General features: G+C 46.3%; 2 protein-coding genes across 4 annotated transcripts in view; one reads left to right on the top strand and one right to left on the bottom strand.

Annotated features, from left to right (window-relative positions):
* UHRF1 (ubiquitin like with PHD and ring finger domains 1) overlaps positions 1–5,129 on the bottom strand; it is a 31,138-nt gene extending 26,009 nt beyond the window's left edge. The window contains exons 1-2 of one of the 3 annotated variants that reach the window (XM_075903059.1): positions 4,963–5,129; positions 1,727–1,889 (exon numbers count right to left, since the gene is read on the bottom strand). In XM_075903059.1, the coding sequence (XP_075759174.1) occupies positions 1,727–1,879 (153 nt within the window). In that variant the 5' untranslated portion in view covers positions 1,880–1,889; positions 4,963–5,129. Of the gene's footprint in view, positions 1–1,726; positions 1,890–2,137; positions 2,426–4,962 lie in introns of those variants that run through there. The other 2 variants (XM_075903057.1, XM_075903060.1) reach the window with 2 other exon arrangements.
* On the top strand, positions 2,550–18,601 carry ARRDC5 (arrestin domain containing 5). The gene is made up of 4 exons (XM_014569028.3): positions 2,550–3,008; positions 6,409–7,397; positions 13,301–13,509; positions 17,984–18,601. Exons 2-4 carry the CDS (start codon positions 7,145–7,147, stop codon positions 18,464–18,466), a joined length of 945 nt encoding a protein of 314 aa, XP_014424514.1. The 5' UTR covers positions 2,550–3,008; positions 6,409–7,144; the 3' UTR covers positions 18,467–18,601.
* The last annotated feature ends 6,024 nt before the right edge of the window (positions 18,602–24,625 follow it).

Genomic DNA, 24,625 nt, shown 5'->3' with positions numbered 1-24,625 from the left:
GATGGCAGCATAATCCAGCTTTAAAAACAAAATGACTCCAGCTGACAAATTTGGCACTGTACTTCCCATTTCAATCACTACATTCAACTCAAATGTGGTGTTAACCAGCCCCTTTTTGTTTACATTAATTCACTGGTCTCTTTAACATAGTGCCAAAACTGGTCACTGCTGCTAACCACATACCCTTGCTGTTTTACACCTAATACCATGTAGATCTCACTATGACAACTTAAAAAAACAAACTAACACACACACACACACACACACACACACACACACACACACCCCCGCACTCCCCAATGGTCCGATTGCACCTTAAAGACCAACAAAAAATGGTATCAGCAGCTTTCATGGACACATCCCACTTCTTAATGGCAGGGAGGCTGTCCAATATACCAAGATACTATTTCCCCCACATTTTAATGCTCAAGGCTCCAATAGGGTAGGTCTTCACAACATAAAAGCTGTGTTTGATTTACTATGGATACCATCTGGACTGATTAACACCTGGGTCCCCTCAGCTCTCTAAAGTGAAGTGGAAGGGGAGTTTACACTGCTTTGCCATGAATTACCACTCCTGGTCTCCTCAGACATATTCCCAATTATATTTTCTGAGTGCTACAACTAGTCACTTATGATTTACACTGAAGAGCAACACTAATGAACTCCCAATCCCAGACTTTTCTCTAGCTCTCTTCTGGACAATACAAGTTCACAAATAAAGTCCATAGTTTTATTAACAGAAAACAATATACACAAATCCTGTTAAATAGAGTTTCCCCAACACTTCAGTCCAAACATACTGGTTTAGATCAAGTAGAAAAGCAAGCTTTTTATCTAAAAAAAATTAAGTAATGCGAGGCATAAATCAGAATTGATTTCAAGAAAATGCAAGTAACACACAACTAATACATAACAAGTGAATTCAAAGCAAAGATCTGTGGTAGATGGTCTAAGAGTCTTAGTAATTGAAATTCTATAAGTCAGTATCCCTGCCCCAGTCCAAAACTTTCCTTTGTTCTTCAGATATTGTAGATGTTATGGGTAGAGAAAGGGAAGAATAATTTGGGGCATCTCCCTCCTTATACAATAGTTCCCTCTCTTCCTCAAGAAAGATCTCCAGCTGAGACTTTGCCTCCTGAACCTATTTGCACAAGAATCCCCAGCTGTTTTATGAAGATTTTAGATTTTCACCCACTCTTTTCCTGCCAAAGAATGGACCCATCACCTCATTAAGAGGAGATTTTATTTCCCGGTTACCTGGCTGCTCTTCCCAGACATGAAACAAATCTTCCACTCCATATCCTACCACTTTACACACAATGTTGCCATACATTCTGCCAGTACAGTAATCAGAAAACTGTCAGTTTTCAAACGAAGCCACACACCAGTACAAGATTCACCACAGTTCTGTAAAAGGGTGAAATAAGGGGTAGTGTGTGTCAAATGGGAACACTATTTTTTTCGTCCGTGAAGACAACGCCACATACCTTGACCAATATTAAGGTGCATTCATCTCTCAGCCAGCTCGAATACTTAACTACAAGGTCAATACTCCAGTGAGCGCCCAGTTAACACGCGCCTTAGACGTGTTTCTGTCATTTGAGCGTAATTTAAGGCAGGGTCCTTGCCCGAGGCAGTGCAGCCGGGGGGCAGGGAGGAGATTGGGAGGGGTCTTTCGGAGGGCGCTGGCTCGTTACGTGGATAAAGGGCCTGGAGTGGGTACCTGTTTGCCCCGGTAGAAGAGGCGTTGCCGGTCGGGTTCCACGCCGAACACCTCGTGGATCCGCAGCCGCAGCTCCTCCACCTTGGTGAGCTTGGAGAGCGAGTCCACCCGGTGGGTCTCCTTGCCGTCCATGGTGCGCACCTGGATCCACATGGCGGCGGCTCTGCCCAGGAGAAAGGGGGGAGCGGGTCACGCACCTCGCGGCAGGGACGAGCCGGGATGGGGGCGGCGAGACCCCGCTCCGGGGGGACACTGCCTAGGCACCATCCCGCCTCAGCCCTTCCCGCCCGGCCACAGCCCGGGTCCGCGGAGCTCTGCCCCAGGGCCCGCCTCCCCAGCGCCGGCCGGACCCCCCCCCGACCTCACCGCGGCCCCTTCCCCCGGCTGCTCGCTCCCGTCCCAAACACCCACCTCAGCCACAAGTCGAGGCCAAGCCAGCGTGGACGACGGCGACTCTCTGGGGCTACTTCAGCCACCGAATCAATGAGACCTCTCACCCTAACGCTCTCCCCTTCGAACAGCCCGCCCGCTCCTCCTACAGCATTGGCTCGTAGCCGGCCGGCCTCAACGCCGATTGGCCCATGGCCCCTAAACGCCCGCCCCGCAACCCAGCCGGTTAGGCTGTGTCCGGCCAGCCGTCTCCCTTCTCGCGGGCGGGCGCCGCGCGCCAACTGTATCTCGCGCCACAATTGAAACGCTTTCCTCAGTCTCGCGGAGTTCTCTCTCCCCCCCCCTTTCCCAACATATCGCGTGATTATGTAAATCACAAGAGACAGCTGCAAGGCTTTAAAGGGGCCGCTCTACTAGAGGATTAAAGAAGGGGTGCAAGGGCTTAGCGCATGGAATAATGAATGTGCAATCTGTCTCCCCCACTCTCCCCTTTATATTTTGCAACGTTCCTTAGCCTTCATAGAGGGCATGTTTTATAGCCTGACAGCATCTAGGGATAGGACACTCCCTTATCCTTAGTGCGTTGTCTGCTTGCCCCCGGGGCAAGTTTCTGGTTTGGACATAACTACACAGCGCATTGCAAATGAGAACTCATACCAGGTGCAAGCGCAAACCAAGCCATTACAAAGAAGGAGAGCGTTCTACTGCCAGACTCTGAAATGCAAACGAGACCTCATACGCTCTGCAGTGGGAGGAGTCCAAATTACCATAGGCTGAAAATGTGTCTTGAGCGAATCCGATTCCCCCTCCCCACACACATTTACTACATCAAGCATAAACAAGTGCAAGCTTTAGAAGACGGCCTTCCCATGTTTGCATCTCAAGGAATAGGGTAAGTGCATGGACCTAACTCCCTGTCCGATTGTTGCTTGCAATGCGTTTAGGATGAAGGGACCTTTTTTTGCATGTTCGGTGGCCGAGTTACTACAAAAGCTGTAGAATAGTGATAGAAATGTAGCCGTGTTAGTCTGGGGTAGTTGAAGCAAAATGCAGGACAATGTAGCACTTTAAAGACTAACAAGATGGTTTATTAGATGATGAGCTTTCGTGGGCCAGACCCACTTCCGGTTTTTGATCTGAGGAAGTGGGTCTGGCCCACGAAAGCTCATCATCTAATAAACCATCTTGTTAGTCTTTAAAGTGCTACATTGTCCTGCATTTTGCTACAAAAGCTGTGCTACTGCCAACTATTATAGTTCTATTACTAGCTGCACGGGTGGCCTTTTAAAATACACACATTCCCAATTTCAGGGAGTACTTGCGGGGGTGGGGACACGGAGATGGTAATCTATGGCAGTTTGCAAATCCTCTTCATCGAGAAAGTCAGTAGGAAGGAAGGTAAGTAGGTACAAAGAGGTCATAATATGCGGTTTGAGTTTTAGACAGCAGGACCGGTTTTTTAAAACAGTGACTCGGTCTCTGCGTGAGCTTGGAGGGACTTCCTGGTTTGTCTCACTCTGCCAGTGAACCTGTAGGTAGGCAGAGGGCTCTCTCCAGGTACAACCAGAATTCAAGTCACAGGCAAGCTTCCAAATGCCACCGAGCGGGCAATAAGACATTTTAAACTTTCAATTGTTTTAGCTTTGTTTGTTGTGTCGGGAGAGGTGTTTCCAAGTTGCGCACTGAACGGCAAACCAATCCATCTGCAATCCCATCTTCCTCAAAAATTAATTTCACACACAACTGCAACGGTTCTAGATTCCGCCTCCACACCCAGCAGCAAGAATGGAGCGCTCAGCTTCTGAAAGGGCCTGCTCCCTGTTCGCCGCGGTGACGGATGCGGGCGGAGACTCTGCCATTGGATTTCTGTTCTAAATGTATTATCCTCTCTAAAAATAGGCTTTAAAAATAAAATCCGATTGCAATCTCCAAACTGCCTTTCTTCCCATTGCATTTCAGGACTCGAAGCACGGATAACTTTGTCTCTGCTTTGTACTTGGGAGATGGGGAAAGGTAAAATCCATGTATTATGCTAGATCCGGTTAACTGTTGCACTGTACAAATATGGGCAAAACATTTTAAACTCTGCTGACATGCACTGAACTAGTAGAGATTGCGAGTAAGGGACAGAGTTGGGAGGAAAGACAGCCCGCTTAAAAGACTCAGACTCTCTCTCGCAGAAACGAGCAGCTACCGTGTATGTATCTCACATTTGCAAATGCCAAACCAGATGCTTCCTGTGCGAGCAAGATCCCTTTTTTCTAAACATCGACATTACAAACACGCTGCTAGTTTCAAAATGTCTCCCTGCCCGTTGGCATTTGCTGCTACAGCAAGACGCTTTTTTTGGCAGAGACTTGCCCTCTCTGTTTGCACTTGGGAGGCGGGCTCAGTGGATCCCCTGATTCCTAGCTGCTGTCTGTCAGTGAATAAGCCATCTGGAAATCGCTCCTCCCCGCTTTCTACTACAGACTTAAAACAAACAAAAAATTACTTCATTCCGCGTTGATATTTCATAAGGGGTAGGGGGGCACCAAGACTTTTGCAGTGGCTTGATCTTCCACTTGAGCAACTTCCCTATCGGATACCACTGATTAGACAACCTCCCCTCCCTCGCACCGCTGTAATTAGCACTTTACAAGCATATGCAACAGTCAACGTATTGCATCTGCCGGCTCCTTCCCAGCTGGTAGTTACAGGAGCGCCGAGTTTGCAGAGACTTAGAGGAGAGCGCGGGAGGCAAAGTCTCCCGTTTGCCACAAGGCTGCGCCCCGCTCACGTTGCAAAGCCTGCAACAGACACAACTTGCCCGCGCTGCATGACCCGGGTCGCCCCGAGCCACTCACCTTTTGCAACCCCGGGCTCGCGGGTGCCTGGAGGGGGGAAGGACGCTGTTTGCAGACGCTGCTCCCGGCCGGCCTACTCGCTGCCCAGGGGGCGAAGGGCTGCAGAAAGCGCCGCTCGCAGGATGACAACTGCAGCCCCCGGCGCAACCGGCTGCTGCCTTTGGAGTTTGGCGCGGAAAAGCCCGGTGCGGGGCGGGCTCTCGCCGATTGGACGCTGGTGGCGGGAATTAGGAAGACGGGGAGGAGCCCAAGACGCTCTATGGGTCCGGCGCGATGTCCCCCCCTCCCCCCCCCCCCGGCGAGATGCTGAGCGCGGCGCGGGGATCGCAGTTTCTGCCACCAGCGATGGGCTGACCCCTGGATAAGGGGGGCTGCTGCCTAGTGCCTGGGGCTTTGTCCCCATCCTTGCCCAGAAAATGAGACTAACCCTGGTTGTTTGGGCTAATTCCAACCTGCCTTGGGGAGAGGTCAGCTCTTTCCAGGAGTAAAATGGGTACAAAGCCTCCCCCCTCCCCAAAATCCTGCCCCTCTCAGCCAAACCACTCCCTAGGAAAATGCTGCCTCCTCTGGGGTGGAACAGGGATGAAGTTTAACAGCCCAGTGTAGGATGTGTCTAGGAAATAACCCACAAATAGAAGGGGAGTCTCCTTCACTTTCAGAAGGGTCAGCTGAGGTAACGCATATTGAGCAACCACCTCCCATCCATTCAAGTTTGAGCTCCATCCCCCTGGCTTGTGCTGTACTTGTGGTAACAAATGCTGGCTTGTCACCTCTAAGCTAGAGATCTATCCCTACTGGGGAAAACACTTGAGTCCTCTTCCCCATTTCTGGGCTCCTCAGCAAGGATAGGCAGTCAGAGCTGCTGCCTCCAGCAAGCAGAACTCTCATCTTCCTTCACATACCACAGGAGATTTCAGGCAAGGGGTTAGTGAGGAAGGAGTTGCTGGACACATAAGGGTACGTCTAGACTACAGGGTTTTGTCGATAGAAGTTTTGTCGACAGATACTGTCGACAAAACTTCTGTCGACATAGAGCGTCTAGACTACATTCAGTTCTGTCGACAAAGCAAGCTGCTTTGTCGACAAAACCCTGTAGTCTAGACACAATCCTACATGCAATAACACCTTCTGTCGACAGAACTCTGTTGACAAAAGGTGTTATGCCTCGTAAAATGAGGTTTACCAGTGTCGACAAAACTGCTGAGTTCTGTCGACGTTATGTCGACAGAACTCAGCGGTAGTGTAGACGCAGGTATAGTTTTGTCGACAAAAGTCCACTTTTGTCGACAAAACTTTGTAATCTAGACACACCCATATTTCCACAAAAGGGGAAGGGTATGGAGTAAAAAAGGTTTAGAGAAGGCTCTGTTCTTCCCATCTATAGAGACACCTCTGAAGCGCACCCATTTAATTTCATTGTGCTCAAGGGTACACTCTTTCCCTCAGCTTACCTCCCAGGAGAACAGTTTAGCAAAGGAAATCGAGACATCAAAGGAATTAAAGAGGTACCAAACCTGAAGCATGGACTTCATTGCTTCCCTGAATCAGAGTCAGTGCCTGAAAGAAAAGTTGGTCTGTAGGCAAAGGCCCAGCTCTTCCCATGGGGCAAATAGAAAGCAGGAGAAATATGGAGCATGACTCAGCCTGCAACTGTGGCAGAACAAACAACTCTCAGCAGACAGATTCCTCGCGACGCCTCCGAAGACACCTTCTGACAAAGAGTAATGAATGCAAGCTCCAAGGAAACTTGGCAAAGATGAGCAGTATCCTTCTTTGATGGCCATGAGTCCTCAAACTGTCTCCCTGAAGTGTCTCCACTTTGTAAGGAATAATCAAATCCCCAAAGGAGTCTTAAGAATCACAACGCTGGGGTTCCATTCTCTATCCTTCCCCCAGTCTTTGTTTGTCTTGTCTATTTAGAATGTATATTTGACCCCAGCACAACAGGGCACTGCTCACAGTTGGGGCCTCTACACATTATCAACAAAGACTAAATAATAAGAGCCTCAAAAACTTCATAACTGGGGCAAATCCTGAAAGTGGTAGGGCACCTGCTGCTGCTGTCAAAGCCAAACAGGCTCTGCACTCTCTGTAAGTGCAGTGATGTCACAAACCTTTGACATCACAGACATACACAGATCCTTGGGAAGCACAGATAACAGCAGGCTTCTGTTCTTCCCTGATGTCGGTGGTAAAATCAATTAACCTGGTGCTGCCTGAAGATAAGGTGTATTTGGCAGGCTCTGGCATAGATGGCCAAGTGATTCTGAATCTTAACAACTCTTTGATCGACCCCATAGTGAAGGTAGAGCTCGTGGGAAGAGGCTATTTGGAGTGGAATGAAGAGATGAATGCTGACAAGGATTACAGCAGAGACATTGTCTGCAATAACAAGGCTGACTACATCAATAAAACAAAGACATTCAAAATAGAGGGTAAGGAAATGGAACCACAGAATTCAAAGAACACAGAGTAAAACTTCAGTAATTTTGCCCCAGTAAACACAGGAATTGCCATATCAGATCCAATTAGTGATCATTCTAGTTCTGTATCCTGCCATTGTCCTAACTACTTAAGAGAATCATAGAATACTAGGACTGGAAGGGACCTCGAGAGGTCATCGAGTCCAGTCCTCTGCCCTCGTGGCAGGACCAAATACTGTCTAGACCATCCCTGATAGACATTTATCTAACCTACTCTTAAATATCTCCAGAGATGGGGATTTCACAACCTCCCTGGACAATTTATTCCAGTGTTTGACCACCTGACAGTTAGGAACTTTTTCCTAATGTCCAACCTAAACCTCCCTTGCCGTAGTTTAAGCCCATTGCTTCTTGTTCTATCCTCAGAGGCCAAAATGAACAAGTTTTCTCCCTCCTCCCTTTTAGATACCTGAAATCCTGTCACCCCCTCAGTCTTCTCTTTTCTAAACTAAACAAACCCAATTCCTTCAGCCTTCCCTCATAGGTCATGTTCTTTAGACCTTTAATCATTCTTGCTCTTCTCTGGACCCTCTCCAATTTTTCCACATCTTTCTTGAAATGTGGTGCCCAGAACAGGACACAATACTCCAATTGAGGCCTAACCAGCGCAGAGTAGAGCGGAAGAATGACTTCTCGTGTCTTGCTCACAACACACCTGTTAATAAATCCCAGAATCATGTTTGCTTTCTTTGCAACGGCATCACACTGCTGACTCATATTTAACTTGTGGTCCACTATAACCCCTAGATCCCTTTCTGCCGTACTCCTTCCCAGATCGTCTCTTCCCATTCTGTATGTGTGAAACTGATTGTTCCTTCCTAAGTGGAGCACTTTGCATTTGTCTTTATTAAACTTCATCCTATTTATCTCAGACCATTTCTCCAATTTGTCCAGGTCATTTTGAATTATGACCCTATCCTCCAGATTAGTCGAAATCCCTCCCAGCTTGGTATCATCTGCAAACTTAATAAGCGTACTTTCTATACCAATATCTAAATCGTTGATGAAAATATTGAAGAGAGCCGGTCCCAAAACAGACCCCTGCAGAACCCCACTTGTTATGCCTTTCCAGCAGGATTGTGAACCATTAATAACTACTCTCTGAGTACGGTTATCCAGCCAGTTATGCACCCACCTTATAGTAGCCCCATCTAAGTTGTATTTACCTAGTTTATTGATAAGAATATCATGCAAGACCGTATCAAACGCCTTACTAAAGTCTAGGTATACCACATCCACTGCTTCTCCCTTATCCACAAGACTCGTTATCCTATTAAAGAAAGCTATCAGATTGGTTTGACATGATTTATTCTTTACAAATCCATGCTGGCTGGATCACCTTGCCACTTTCCAAGTGTTTACAGATGATTTCCTTAATTACTTGCTCCATTATCTTCCCTGGCACAGAAGTTAAACTAACGGGTCTGTAGTTTCCTGGGTTGTTCTTATTTCCCTTTTTATAAATGGGGACTATATTTGCCCTTTTCCAGTCCTCTGGAATCTCTCCTGTCTCCCATGATTTTCCAAAGATGATAGCTAGAGACTCAGATACCTCCTTTATCAGCTCCTTGAGTATTCTACGATGCATTTCATCAGGCTCTGGTGACTTGCAGGCATCTAACTTTTCTAGGTGATTTTTAACTTGTTCTTTTTTTATTTTACCTTCTAAAATTACCCCCTTTCCACTAGCATTCACTATGTTAGGCATTCCTACAGACTTCTCGGTAAAGATCAAAACAAAGAAGTCATTGAGCATCTCTGCCATTTCCAAGTTTCCTGTTACTGTTTCTCCCTCTTCACTGACCAGTGGGCCTACCCTCTCCTTGGTCTTCCTCTTGCTTCTAATGTATTTATAAAACGTCTTCTTGTTTCCCTTTATTCCTGTAGCTAGTTTGAGCTCATTCTGTGCCTTTGCCTTTCTAATCTTACCCCTGCATTCCTGTGCTGTTTGCCTATATTCATCCTTTGTAATTTGTCCTACTTTCCGTAGAAGGTACAGTAAATACTATATAAGGCAGTTATGTGATAACCTGCCCACAGGAAGAATTTCTTCCTAACCCTTATTGATTAGAGTTCGATTGAAGCTGTGAAGCAGGAAGCTAAATGCACACTTTTAAAAGAATATGTAGGGTTATAATTCCAGATGAGGTCATTATTCATGACATAGTTCAGTCCCTTTTTTCTCTCCTGAATCCTTCTGAACTCTTGATTTCCATAAGGTCTTTGTTTATTTAAGAATTGGGTTTGTTTGGTTTGGAAATGAGAAGACTGAGAGGGGACATAACAGCTTTCAAGTACCTAAAAAGGGTGCTACAAGGAGGAGGGAGAAAAATTATTCTCATTAACGTCTCATTAAGGGCAAAAAGCAATGGGCTTAAATTGTTGCAAGGGAGGTTTAGGTTGGACATTAGGAAAAACTTCCTGTCAGGGTGGTTAAACACTGGAATAAATTGCCTAGGGTGTTTGTGGAAGCTCCAGCATTGGAAATATTGAAGAGCAGGTTAGTCAGATATTTGTCAGGAATGGTCTATGCTGCTTGACAGGATTTGATGACCTCTCAAGGTCCCTTCCAGTTCCAGTACATTAAAAAAAATGTAAATGAAAATGGTGGCAATGAAATCCCAAGGTTAATGCTGTCTTTGTGCATCACTTTTAAATTTGCTCCCTTTCAATTTCAGGGACTTGTCTCCTTGTTCTTGCACTATGAGAACGGGAACCCGGCAGACCTATGGTGAATGTCTGTATTTTGCAAATCAGAGCCAGTCCGAGACAACCTTCCTCTCGCTTACTAGTAATTTACACCATGCATAGTCCCCTTGAAACCTAAGAGTTCATTTGTGGAGTAATGTGAATAAAGATCACAACCTGGCCCATAGTAGGTATGTGTACATATGTAATACATATAGTCCCAGTAATACCTCACTAAGGTCTTTTCTAAACTAGGAGGGGGTTTCTGGTATAGTTATACCAGTATAGCTATATCAGCAAAATCCTCTAAAGTGAACACTTGTATATTGGGATAAAACTGATTATACCAATATAATTTATGCAGACTGTGAGAATTGGTATAATCTGTAATAGCATAAGCACAATTATACCAGTATAACTGCATCTACACCCAGGCTTCTACCATCCTCGTTATATAGGTAAAGAACCACAATGCTAAATTGACAAGGAGTCCTGTGGCACCTTATAGGCTAACAGATGTATTGGAGCATAAGCTTTCATGGGCAAAGACCCACTTCATCAGAATACATTGCCTATGGAGGTTATGGAATCTCCAGCATTGGATATATTTAAGAGCAGATTAGCTAAACGTCTGTCAGGGATGACGTAGATAGTGGTTTTCAAACTCTCTTTCTAATGACTCAGTTGAAGAAAATTGTTGATGCCTGTGACCCAACATAATTTGACGAGAGTGTGGGCTCTGGTGTGGGGCTGAGGATGAGAGTTTTGGGGGCTCTGGGTTTGGGAGGGGTCATGGCTGGGGCAGGAGGTCAGCAGTGCAGTGAGGATACTAAGGCAGGCTTTCTGCCTCTCCTGGCACCACAGACAGTGCTGCACCCCAGAAGCGGCTAGGAGCCAGTTCCCAGCCAATGGGAATGCGGAGCTAGTGCTCAGGGCAGGAGTAGTAGGCAGAATCCTGTGTGCTTCCCCCTTCCTCCCGTCTAGGTGACGGGCCTGCAGGCGGCCACTTTTGGGGTACAGTGCAGTCTGCAGTGCCAGTACAGGCAAGTAGCCTGCCTTACCATCCCCACTGGTCGCCTGATCACTCTGTACCACAACCCAGTATTTAGTCACAACCCATAGTTTGAAAACCACTGATCTAGATGGTGTATGTGTAAGCATAGAATATTTTGTAAAAATGAGATCTCAATAACATGAGATCTCACTATGGTTCATGCTGTTAACCTCCCTGCCTTTCAGCAAGGATATATGAGGCACATAGAGGAGATCAATAACAATTAGTCAGGGTCTTACTGTGTTTTTATATAAATAATCTGTTAATCCCGGATGTTTCCAGGAGTATAAAAGCAGTGGGTTGTGAACCCCTCCTCGCTGGCTTTATAGCTCAAGATGTAGATAAAGGGTTAGGCTGCATGTCAATGTATTAAATCTTGTATCTGACCTCCAATGGTCAGATTTCAACTCCTCCTAGGCTGTTAGGCCTTAAAAACTATACATCACCAGAAAGGTCATTTTTCCTACCTTGAGAATGTGCAATCACGTTGTGCATTTGATCTATTACCTCTCATGGTGACAAGTTGAAAGGTGTGCCAAGTATTATTGTAAATTTAGGGTGAAATAATCTTTCTGATAGTTAACATAACTAGGGGGTTGCGTTCTCTGTTTGCTACGCTCGCCTTATCCCCCCCTCCTCCCGCTTTTGCTTCGTTGAGAGAGCCTGTTGACACTGACGATGTGGTGACGTCATTCTGTTGTCCATCAGGAAAAGCTTTTTTATATAGAGAGAGTGATAATAATAAGCAGTACTTCTTTGACACTTTTCAACTCTATAGCTTAAAGACCAAAATTTCGAAATTGGGTGCCTAAAGGCAAGCACTTAAATCCATATTTAATCTCCTAAATAAATGGCCTGATTTTCAGAGATACTAAGAGACCACGATATTCAACATTTTTTTCACACAATTTACCAGCAGTCCTATACCAGTATAATTATATCTCTAAAGCTATGCAGGATAACTCCCTATATGCACATTCTCTTTTGGGATTTAGAGTGCCTTTTTCAGTTTAATTTAAGTTTCTTTAGAAGTTATTTAAGCTGTACTGAAGAAAAGGTATTCTACATCCCAAAACAGTACATGTACATGGGGAGCTGGATCAGAAAATTATCTCATCAGTTCAAAGTGAGACAAGGCCAAATTTTGGCCAGTTTGAGCAGGAAATGGTTCCAAATTCAATGTAATTGCACCGACTTATGCTAGAGAATTCAAGAAGGAAACAGAAGCAGAGACACAAAAATGATTTTCCACGTCCTTGCATCTTGTGTCATTCACATTAACGCAAAACAAAGGTAAAATATATCACCAGTGTGAGTGATCCAATAGCAGTTTTATCCCTGCTTTGTGCAGCTGTAACTGAAAACATGAAAAGCCAGACTGTGGAGAATTGGGCTCTCTGAGGATTTATTGTATCCAGTGACACCAAAAAAGGAGAAGTAAACATTCCATTGCCTTATTTCTGTAGGACATGCGAGGTCTTGAATACTCTTCGGCTACGTCTACACTGGCATGATTTTCCAGAAATGCTTTTAACGGAAAAGTTTTCCGTTAAAAGCATTTTCAGAAAAGAGCGTCTAGATTGGCACGGACACTTTTCTGCAAAAGCACTTTTTGCGGAAAAGCGTCCGTGGCCAATCTAGATGCGCTTTTGCGCAAAAAAAGCCCCGATCACCATTTTCGCAATCGGGGCTTTTTTGCACAAAACAAATCTCAGCTCTCTACACTGGCCCTTTTGCGCAAAAGTTTTGCGCAAAAGGGACTTTTGCCCGAACGGGAGCAGCATAGTATTTCCGCAAAAAGCTTTCTTACAGTAGGAAGTCAGTGCTTTTGCGGAAATTCAAGCGGCCAGTGTAGACAGCTGGCAAGTTTTTCCAGAAAAGCGGCGGATTTTCCAGAAAAACTAGCCAGTCTAGACACAGCCTCTATGCTTAAGGAACTCATCACAAGTTCAGGATACTCTGTATTTGGCAGGAACAGGCTCCTAAAAATAATTGGCAAGCTGCTGTGGGGTTGCTATCTTCATTTAAAAAATCCACTGAGAATGCAAGGCAGCCCATGTCTAAGAGGTGATCTTATAGCTTGGCAAGTGAGGGAATGTCCTTTGGCTTACAGATAACTGGCTTGGTTCGGGCACCCATACCTTTGATTTCAACTTCAACTTACCTCCCCGACTTCCATCGACATTCACCAGCAAGATAGCCCGTGTCTCCTACTTCCTCCAAGCCTCCTGTGCCAGCCGCGAGCTCATCTTAGCCAAGCAGAAGAAATATTTACTGGTGCAAGGGACCTCTGGCGTCTTTAAAGATAAAATAGAATCAGAGGTAAGGTAATAGAGAATATTCTTCCTGTGACAGGAGCAGAGAAAGAATGGAAGAGTCCAGTGCTGCTCCCAAGGAAGTGTAGCTGGCTATTTGTGCCAGACCTATCCCCATGGTATAGAAGCACTCTTACCAAGTTACCTAAAGCCAAGACAGGTAATCTACACACAGAACCTAGAACTGTCTCCTCTCTCCCCTTGGAACGAGAGGCGATGCTCTAGAAAAACACCTACCCTTGATTTAAACATGGCCAGTGGGGGAGACTCCACTGCAGCCAGCAGGAAATTGTTCCAGTGTCTGATCCTTGTTAAAAATGTGCACCTTGCGTCCGGTCAGAATTTGTCTAGTTTCAACGTTCGGCCATTGCCTTGTGTTAGACCTTCCTCTGCCCGGCTGAAGAGCCCCTACCAAATGGCACAGGAAAAATTAGCCCTGCTGCAAAAATAGCAGCAGGACCTGGTAGTTCATGGAATGACCCTGGCAGCTTTGGCCGCTGGGTCATGCGATCCAAGCCAGCCTGGGTTGGCAGGGGCCCAAAGAGTGCAAGGCTGGCATCACACCCATATTTTCGGAATGCGCTAGAGCGGATGGTTTTGTGGAAAAAGTGAAAAAGGAAAAGTTATTTACTCGTTCCTACATTATAAAAACTAGGGGTCACCAAATGAAAGAAATAGGCAGCAGGTTGAAAACAAACCAAAGGAAAGTTTTTCTTCACGCAGCACATAGTCAACCTGTGGAACTCCTTGCCAGAGGATGTTGTGAAGGCCAGGACTTTAACAAAGTTCCAAAAAGAGCTAGATAAGTTTGTAAACGTTATGTCCATCAATGGCTACTAGCCAGGATCGATAGGAATGGTGTCTCTAGATGCTGTTTGTTTGGAAATGGGTGACAGGGGAGGGATCACATGAGGATTTCCTGTTGTTCCCTCCCTCTCTGGCACCTGGCATTGGCCACTGTGGGCAGACAGGATCCCAGGCTAGATGGACCTTTGGTCTGACCCAGTCTGGCCGTTCCTATGTTCTTATGTTGAATGTCCACCCTGACCCTGGGACAGCTGTTCCAAACATTCCTTGCCCCCGGTCTTAGCAATTAGCTCCTTGTCTCTCCTCTGAATTTGTCTCCTTTCAAATTCCATCCCTGGCAGGTTGGTGGCCTCATGAATGTGATGATCTCTGGCCACTTCGCAGCCAGCCGGCATCCACCCCACGCATACCTCCCGCGGTAGCAGGCCCTGACGGCTTGCTCTCCCTCTGGAGGAAGAGCGTGTAACTGAGGCATTGGTTTGTTCTGCTCAGGGAGCAGGCCCATCACCTTGGTCTCTGAGTGCCTCCCCCACTCATGGAAGTGGTCCCTGCCGGTCCGCAGGAAGGGCCCTGTTCTCTGTTCTGGGGACAAAATGCTAGTTAACATGGAGACTCAGAGAATCCCAGGGCGGGCAGAGACCTCAGGAGTCACCGAGTCCAGCCCCCCGCCCAAGGCAGTACCAACCCAACTCAATCAGCCCAGCCAGGGCTTGGTCCAGCCGGGACCTAAACACGTCTAGGGATGGAGATTCCACCCCCTCCCTCGGGAACCCATCCCAGCATTTTCCCACCCACCTAGTGGAATAGTTTTTCCTAATCTCCAACCTAGCCCTCCCCCACTGCAACTTGAGCCCATTGCTCCTTGTTCTGCCACCTGCCCCCACTGAAAACAGCCTCTCGCCAGCCTCTTTGGAACCCCCCTTCAGGGAGTTGCAGGCTGCTCTCAAATCCCCCCTCACTCTGCTCTTCTGCAGACTGAACAAACCCAAATCCCTCAGCCGCTCCTCGTAGGTCATGTGCTCCAGCCCCCGAACCATTTGTGTTGCCCTCCACTGGACCCTCTCCAATGTGTCCACATCCTTTCTATAGTGGGGGGCCCAGAACTGGACACAGTACTCCAGATGTGACCTCCCCAGAGCTGAATAAAGGGGAATAATCACTTCTCTGGATCTGCTGGCCATGCTCCTCCTAAGGCAGCCCAATATGCTATTTACAAGGGTGCACTGTTGGCTCATCTCCAGCTTCTCATCCCCTGATGGGCTGGTGCAGGAAGGAGGGGTGCCAGGCGCAGGTTAGCTGCTGGGTGGCTTGGCCAGGTGGTTGTTATCAGGGGCTCTGCAGAGTGCAGCGTTCATGTGCCTCCGAGACGGCCTGACCAAGAAGCACCGGGGCCTGCTCCAAGCCAGTCCTGCTAGAGGCTGTGGATCAGCGTGACATCTGCCTAGCTAATGGGTTTTGACTGCTCCCTCTCTCGGTAGCCGAGCTGGCTGGGGAGCTTTGAAGATCAAGACCAGGACTTGGGAGCTGGTTCAAGCAAATATGAGGACCCACAGTAAAGCCACATGAATGGAGGCTGCCCACTCTAAGGGTATGGCTATGTGCAAAATTTGTACCATGTACCACTTTTGCTACACCAGTGTACTTAAAGTAGTGCACTCCAGCCCCGCCCAAGCCCACCCCAAAGTGGATGCAGTTATACTGGTCCAAAGATGCTTATACCAATAACAATAAAATAAAAGTCACACCCTTTACTGACATGGTTATCCTGGTAGAAACGTGGTGTGCAGGCCAACCGCAGAAGTCAGTGTGTGACTTTCTCCCACCTACCTGCTTTACCTCTTTAGGTAAGAGGATGCAGTCCCATGGAAGGTAAAGAGTAGCAGTAGGAGAGCATGTATGTTTGTGGAGGGCAGCCAGGTGTTTAGTGGCTGGAATTTTCCTATTAAAGAAGAAAATGGGGGGAAATAAGAGATGTGCCCCAACAAAACCATAGTGAAAAGGGGAGACACCTTGATTCCTCAAAGCTTCACATCAGGTGATACTGTAGGAGGCAAATGCCACCCTAACATTTCAGCCTGTGCCAAAAGTATCCCCTTGACTTTAGGTTTGGTAGCATCATCTGCCTCCGCAGATGAGGGAAACTTTTAGGCCTTCCATCTATAACACAGAGCATCCAAAAAATTCATACAACCATTATGTTTCCTTTGAAGATCATTGTTCAAATTACAATGATCTAAAACAATGCATTTAATCATCAGAAATATTGGAATCAATTTTTGTAGCCACTTAGCTATATTACTAAGAGGAGCCAATAAGCACCATCAGCTGCATTTCTGATTTATTTTATCAGTAATAAATCAGAAAAAGCAGAAGCGTTCAATAAATATATCTGTTCTGTATTTGGGAAACAGAGGATTTAATCATATATATGAGATACTAACCCCATTAGTATCTCAGGACAGTGTTAAATAGTAGCTAGTATAGTTAGACATTTAGCAGGCCAAGACAACTTAGCAAGAGAACTTACATCCAAGAGTTTTAAAAGAGCTGATGGGGAGTTCACTGGATCATTAATGTTGATTTTCAATAAGTCTTGGAATGCTAGAGAAGTTCCAGAAGACTTCAAGAAAGCCAATGTTGTGCCAATATTTTAAATGGGAAAGGGGAATGACCCAGGTAATCATAGACCTGCTAGTCCAACATCAGTCCTAGGCAAGATAATGGAATAGTTAATACAAGACTCGATTAATAAAAAATTAAAGGTAGATAATATATTTAATGCCAATCACCAGGGGATTATGGAAAATAGATTCTGTCAAACTAACTTGATGTGTTTTTGATGAAATTATACATTTACTTGGTAAAGTTAATAATGTTGATGTAACATACTGTAAATCATTTGACTAAGTAACACATGACATTTTGATTAAAAATCTAAACAACATGAAGTTAGCATGTCTTATATTAAATGAATTAAAAACTGGTTAACTGACAGGTCTCAAAATGTAATTGTATACAGGAAATTATATTAGGGGTGTGTTTCTAGTGGAGTCCTGCAGGAATCAGTTTTGAGCCCTACGCTACTTCACGTTTGTTACATGCTCTGAGATGCATGGATAGAAGTGGCGAGAGAAGTGTGACTATTAATGTTATTCTAATGCACTGTATATCAGGCCTGTATGCAGGAATTTCTCTCTGTGTGTGTGTGTATGCGCACGCACGCACTTTTTTGTAAATGTGGACCACAAGGGTGTGAATGTACATCCCATGGTCCCCCAAATAAGTGAGGAAATCAGCCCCAGCCTTCCTCCAGCTGGTCAGAGCATGGAGGAAGGAGGCTTGGGTAGTGCACTGCGCCTGCTTTCCCCTGGCTGGATGGAGCAGTTTACTTGGGGGATCATAAGGAGGTGCTTTCACACCCTTCGCACACCCCCTTTAAGAAAAAATCACCTTTAGCTCAAGTGACAGGAACCTGGGGAGAAGGATGTGAGGTCTGTCCTTGCTGCTTCTATGAAATTCAAAGGGCCACACATGAAGTTTCGGGTGCCTGCTGATTTATTTCAGTGTGAAGCAGCTAACAGAGTTCCCACATGTCTAAGGATTCTAGGTCATCATCCCATTGTATCCTGTGAATGGCGCTCACCATACTCTACCTTCTCCCCCTTCCCATGCAGTACCCTTTGACGGTGGAAGTTGACAAGAACGTTGCTTACCATTGCTGCTTCCGACACGGCCTCGTCATCCTCCGGCTTTCCCTGGTGAAAAACACATTTGCCCCTGGTGAAAACATCATCTTCACGACAGAGATTGACAACCAGACAGGCAAGGCCATCAGGAAGGTGGTTTTTGCCTTGTACTCCATCATCCTCTACTTTGGCTACACCATTAGGGCAGAGCAGCGCTCCTTGGAAGACCGAAATGAACTGATGAGACTGGAATCCAGAACTAAGGCAGTCCCCTCTGAGGTCACAAGGATCACTAGCATGTTCTCCCTGCCCAGGCTACTCTCTGTCAGCAGCATGTCCATAGCCAACGAAATCATGGAAGTCCGGTATGAGTTGATAGGGACTGTTTACCTTCCGTGGTCCATGACCAAAGTTGTGGCCAAAGTACCTATTGTCATAAGAACCACAGCTGCAAGCAATCCTGACAACTAGCAGAGGGGTGCAGATCTGCAGCAGAAGTGAAAACGACCCTGTGGATACACCCAGTGTTTTCAGATGAATCTCTATACAGTGATCCAGGAACAAGTTTGCTGAGGTCCAGATAATAAAGGTTTGCTGTGAAATACATGTGTGCGCCAACTGCCTGATTTCACAAGAGGGCTCTGGATTGGAGGGAGGCGCCACAAGGAGGCCAAACATGAGAGAGGATAGGGCTTAATAGGACCCAAGAGCAGGGTGAGAATACAAAGAGACGTTGCGTGCTCCCCAATCAGGATTGCAGTGTGTTCTAGTGAGATCAGAAGACTGGTTCTAACCCCAGCTTCACGGCTGACTCACTGGGTGAGTGGCTTTGCTTCTCTGGGTCTTGGGTTCCTGCTCGGCACAATGGGAATGATCCTGGAGCAGATTCACAGGTTCGTGTCTCACCCAGCCAAGTGTTTGGAGGCAGGAAGGGAGGCCCAGGTCAGTGGCCAAGACTGGGAGGGATCTGGAGGACAAACACCCTTTAAATAGATGTCCCTGGGCCCAAGGACATGCCTAATGTTGTCTCTGCTCCCAGGGTGTCCCTCTACCTAAAAGTATGGAGCTGGCAAGTCTGGAAGAATGGAGGAACAGGACTGTGTGGAGAATGGGCAGATTGAGAGCCAAGAACAAGCCAGCCTGCCTGCTGATTGAGCAACATCAGGGGAGGCTGGGGAAAGAAATCAGACTGTGCGGGACTGCATACAAGCCTAGAGATGGGCGGAGGCTGGGTAGGCACTAAGGGAGCCACAGGAATGGGAGAGGGAACAAGCAGCAGGTATACAGGGAGCAAAAGATACATGAACCCCCCTCTGTGTCTCCTGGTGCAGGAAAGAAGCTGCAGGGCACTGTAGCAATCCCCTGGCCAGGAACACAATACAGGGCATACCTGAAGAGACCATAGTTTGGTGAGGAGGGAATGACAGAATTGTAAACTGGTGCTTGATTGGAGTATCCCTACAGCCTGCTGTTTTCAGTTCTTAACAATTGTTACTGAAAGGTTCCCAAAAGCTATTATTAGGGTATTCCAGCTTTTCACCCAAATTTTGAACCAGTCAAGTACATGAAAAGACTAAGTTCAGGACACCCAATTCATTATTGTAGGTAGATGTGTTTCTGTTCATAATAAATCAGGGTTGGTGTCCACATGAGGCTATCTGTTAAAGTCAGACAAAGCAGTGGGGAAGATTCACACAGACATGCATCTCCATGCATACAGTTAATGAAATGAATCAGCGCATTGAACTGCTTTTTACTTTCAATACTCTTCTTTTTTTCTATGTGTTGCTTTTTTCCTCCCATCCTCCTGTCCCCCAGCATTAACTGGAAAACCACTTTGTTACACCCATTGTCACCCGTCTTTTCAATTTTTGTAACAAATACTGATCAATTCCCAAGAAAACTTAAACAAAATAAAAATGGGAAATGAAGGCCCTGGAATCCAGGCTTCCTAAGGAGCCCTCCTCCTCCAGGAGCTCCCTCAAAGACAGCTTGCTGCGGTAAGGCCATATGGGGGAAGGGTGCCCCTGCCAGACTTAATAGGAATACCACAAGAAAAGACTCTGAGAGCATGGCCTATACCAGTCCTTACCGCGTTCCAGCACCCACATAGTCGATCTGCTGCTTCTCTGTAGCCTGGAGCGGAATGTTCCCCGGCACTGTGATCCTGAGACTTCTCAGTTGCACCCTGTGCAGAGCTGGGAACTAGAAAGTGCAGGTGTAACTACAGCCAAGTACAGTCTGTTCTCTCCACCAGTGTAGGTAGGCTGACAAGCAGAGGCAGCTCCAGCTCTGCTACATTCAAAGCTTTTTTGCTGGAGCAGTAACGGATTGTGTGTCTCCACTTACATCTCTTCCTTTGGTCTGCTCGGGTCTGCATACTTCACATTCTGGGGCTATCTAGGTCCATTTCAGCACAAGGATGTGCCATGCTCCTACCCCAAAGGAGGGAAGATGCAGTGGAGAGAGTGAGGTATGTTTTTAATCAGTTTTATCGGCTGAAAATATTTCTAGTCTTAGAGCCCTTCTACAAAGGAGCCTCTACAGGGGAGAGGAGAAGGGCAGTGAGGGGGAAAGAAGGATGCAGGAATGACAGCCAGTGTTTTATTAACTCTTTGCAGCCTGCAGTGGCTAACAAAGACCTTGTGGGCTGCATCCACCAGCCATGGAAACTACATAATCTTATTCCCCAGCTCCTGGAGGAGGGGCACCTGGGCTCTGTGGCACCAACAACCCCAAAAGTAACCAGCGGGCCACGTTTGATGTATGTGCCATTTGGAAATCAAGACTAAGTGCTGCCCTAACTAATAGTCTTTGCTCATCCTTGCATCTGCCTTGATAGACAGCTGGGAACAGCTTGTTGGCAGAGTTTGCCAGCACAACAAATCTGCAGTGGATCAGTGATGGTTTTTCCACCGTGGTTATGCTGCACTTTGCATTTGCCATCTTTTAAGATATTCTGGGTCATATGCGACTGGCCCTTAAGTTGCAGCCCATCAGGGACCCTGGCCCCAGGCAGAAGATGCTGAGCTACAAGGGTCCACACAAGTGAGAAGGGTGGAGAGATAGTTAGAGGAGCATAGAGCCTAAGGCCCTGATCCTGCAAACATTTCTGCATGGCCAGAGGCTCAATATCATAGCACAGACGTTATCAGCAGTGAAATGGATATTCTTGTCAGTTTCATGGCTCCAGCTGTGAGTGCAACAGTGCTGCTCTCAGCCAAACTTAGCTGCGAAACTGACAAAAATTATACAACTGATGTAAATAATGCAGTGTCTATGTAGGCACAGTGGCTACCTCTACACTTTGAGTTCTTCCGGCAGAATATATGCTAATGCAAGCAGTGGGGACGTTTCCTTTTTGCTCATGATCCTTATACCTCAAAAAAGAAAGTTTACCGATCTTGCGCAAAAAGGGGGTTTTGTGCAAAAAGGAAACATCCACACTGCTTGTTTTTGCACAAAAACCCCTAGCGCAAAAATGGATCAGCAGAAAATATGCTCATGAGATCATGACTCATGCTAATGAGACATTCATTAGCATATTTTCTGCTGGAAGAACTCGCAGTGAAGATGTAGCTGGAGTCTCCTTAACTGCACCAACATAAGTATTAACCCTCTCATAGAAGTGGAGTTATGATTTTAGGATAGCAGGCCACTTACTTTGATGGAAGCAGCATTCTAGTACAGACACTGACATAGTTAGACCAAGCCTAAATGTTGGACTTAGATGCCTAAAATTGCAACTGTATACCTAAGCCCCTTGCGAACTGCACCTTAGCCTCTCTGTACCTTATTTCCCCATCTGTAAAATGGGAATAATAGCAGAAATGTTATGTGGATAAATAAATTATATTATCAGGCACAAATGATACAGTGGTGAGGGCAATATAAGCACCCTAAACAGATTATCCATTTGGTGCACGTGTTGGTGTAACCTTTGCTATCATATCGCAAGAGCATGGGATACATTTTCAGGACATCCTGTGATTGCAGATACTAATCACAGCAGTTCTCCCATTGGGAAAGAGGTCTCGTGTTGGTGTTCTGGCTGGCCTTACTGGCCAACTGCACTTCAGACTAGATATAAATTAACCATCATTGTTGGGATATGCACATCCATTCCACCTGGGCAGCCAATAGCCATTCAAATGCAGCAAGTCAACTACTGTGCCGCATTACAATCCCACACAAAGTACATTTAGATTGTTCCCATGGTGCTCTGTCTGTTTACACACCTTGAATGGTGCAATAGACATGCGTGAAAAGGCTTTCATCACCATTTCTGAAACTGGCCTAGTTAGATGCCCTTTCCTCCACAGACAGTTCTGTGTAAGGACACCATTTACCACTTTGCAAGACAAGTCACGTGCAGCCCTCTGTTCAAAAGTGGCAGCTGACCCTAATGTGGCAAAAGTGGGCAGTGGCAAGTATAGATTTGTTAGAAAAAAACCTGCTCCCCCAGTAAAAAAGTTTGGCCAGTCTTGCTATAGTGGGCTGCAGTACTCCTTGGGAGAAACCGGCTGCACCCTTCCTGCATACCATTGCCTTTAGAAAAAGGGAAGGTGTGAAAAGGGGAAAATAGCCTCAGACTCTCCCACCCGTCACCTTGGCTTGAGAACTACAGGGCTTACCTGGTCTCATGAAACCTGCACAGTTTCGGCCCAACCCCTGGGACACAGACCCCCCACTTGGTGACCATTGGGTCATATATGGTAATATGCAAGCGCGGGAAAGCGATGTGCAGATTTAGGGATAAATACCCATCGCACAGTTCGCTCTAGGAGGTCTTCGCAACACACGTACCAACGTGCATATGCCTTCTCGTATACTTCAAAGCGCTGCCAGCCTGATCAACCGACCAGCCACCTCCCCCGACGCTCGGGCGTAACCAAGGCCTTCGCAACCAAACCGATATCTTTGAAATGTTCCGTGTGCTGTGTAAGTTGGTATGTATGATTTGATTTTCTTTGTTGTATAAGCTTAGTGTTGTAGTTGTTTTGGGTAGTACATAGAGTTTGTAGTTATCACTCTTATTTAGTGTAGCTGGATATTGTTAGAATAGAGACTATTCCCCTTGCCATTCCCATCCTTATATGTCTGACACGTTTAACTAGAAATCGTAGAATAAATATAATAAATACTGTAAATTCATTATTAACACAGTCTATTAAACATTTTAGAATAAATACTATAAATTCACCACTGTCGTAAATAAATATCCTTTATTTGCTAAAACTGTCCACCTGGTTCTGTCCTTCCCCCCTTGGGTATGCATCATCGGACCTGTGATTCTCGCGACAAGATTCTTACCAGTGCCAAGCACCCACAAATCCTGATCATTTCAGCACATCCTGTGGATCACATGAAAATCAGGCCCTATGGTCTCATCCAAACACTACAAGACTCAGAATAATGTGTCTACTTCAGAAAATGTTGGCCTTAGCTCTTCGTGGTGACTCAGTATCCCCATCTGTGAAAAGGGGATAATAAAGAATGTTGTGGAGCCCAGTGAATGATTGTTTGCAGCAAGCAGGATGACAGGTGCTACAGTAGCACAGCATTCATTATGTTCATTATTTCTATCACAGAAGCACCCAGACAGGATCAGGGCATTATGCTAGACATTATGCAAAGCTCATAAAAGGCCCTGCCCCAAAGAGCTCACCTGTCACCTGAGATTCAGCTGATTTCATTGTGGTGCTGTGCTGAGGCACAATCACATGTATCAGCCCACTGCTGCTTGCACCAATTTGTAGCCGGCTAAGATTTTGGAATCGGAAGAGCCAGCCAACTCCTTGTTAGCAATGGGACCTACACTCAGGGCAGGAGAGGACTGGAAGGTAAATATTATAGTTTGTTCAAACCATGAATCCCAGTTCTTTGAGGCACTTTGCACACATTGGATTGCTTTTATGTCGTTGATGGGGTACTCCATAACATTTGGGGGGTCTAATTTACTAGCTTCTTTGAAAGAGACAGTGCCTTCCTTCCTACAGAACAGAACGGGGGGGGGGGGGATGGAGACGGTAGCATTTGGGCATTGCCAACAGGCTAATTCTGGTAGCTCAGCAGGGGACAGGGAAACAGAAAGGGTGAGTTGCTTCAATACCACCCTATGCCAGTAAACTGGGAGAGGGCTTGAGAGCTCAGAAGCATCTCCTAAAACATAAAAGCACAATGGAAATGAACACTGAATTGCCACAGTGCCTTAATGCCAACATGCCATATTATCCTCAAGCCCTGCAGTGCCCAGGAATTCACCTCCAAGTCCCATCACACGATTAATGTGTCCCCTGAAACAATGCAATTCCCACAGAGGTTGTCCTCCCCCCCCCACACCTCTTAATCCCTGCTATAATGGGGGCTCCTGCCAAGAATCCTCACTGGACTCTGTGGGTGATTTTTCTAGCTACCACCTTCAAAACACGCCAACAGCAATCACTACACATGTCCACTGGAGAAATGTGAATAAGGATCAAACAGTAATTGTTTGCAGCTCCCCCACCTTTGTTTAGATATGCAGGCCCTAGGAGCCCTTTGAATCATCAGCTTATATAATTCATCGGTATATAGGGGCATGCCAATTTTCTTCCACAATTTGATCTGAGGAAGTGGGTCTGGCCCACG

The sequence above is a fragment of the Pelodiscus sinensis genome, chromosome 19 (assembly GCF_049634645.1).
Source record: "Pelodiscus sinensis isolate JC-2024 chromosome 19, ASM4963464v1, whole genome shotgun sequence".
NCBI classification, from domain to species: Eukaryota; Metazoa; Chordata; order Testudines; family Trionychidae; genus Pelodiscus; species Pelodiscus sinensis.
This window is presented reverse-complemented; position numbering and strand designations above follow the sequence as displayed.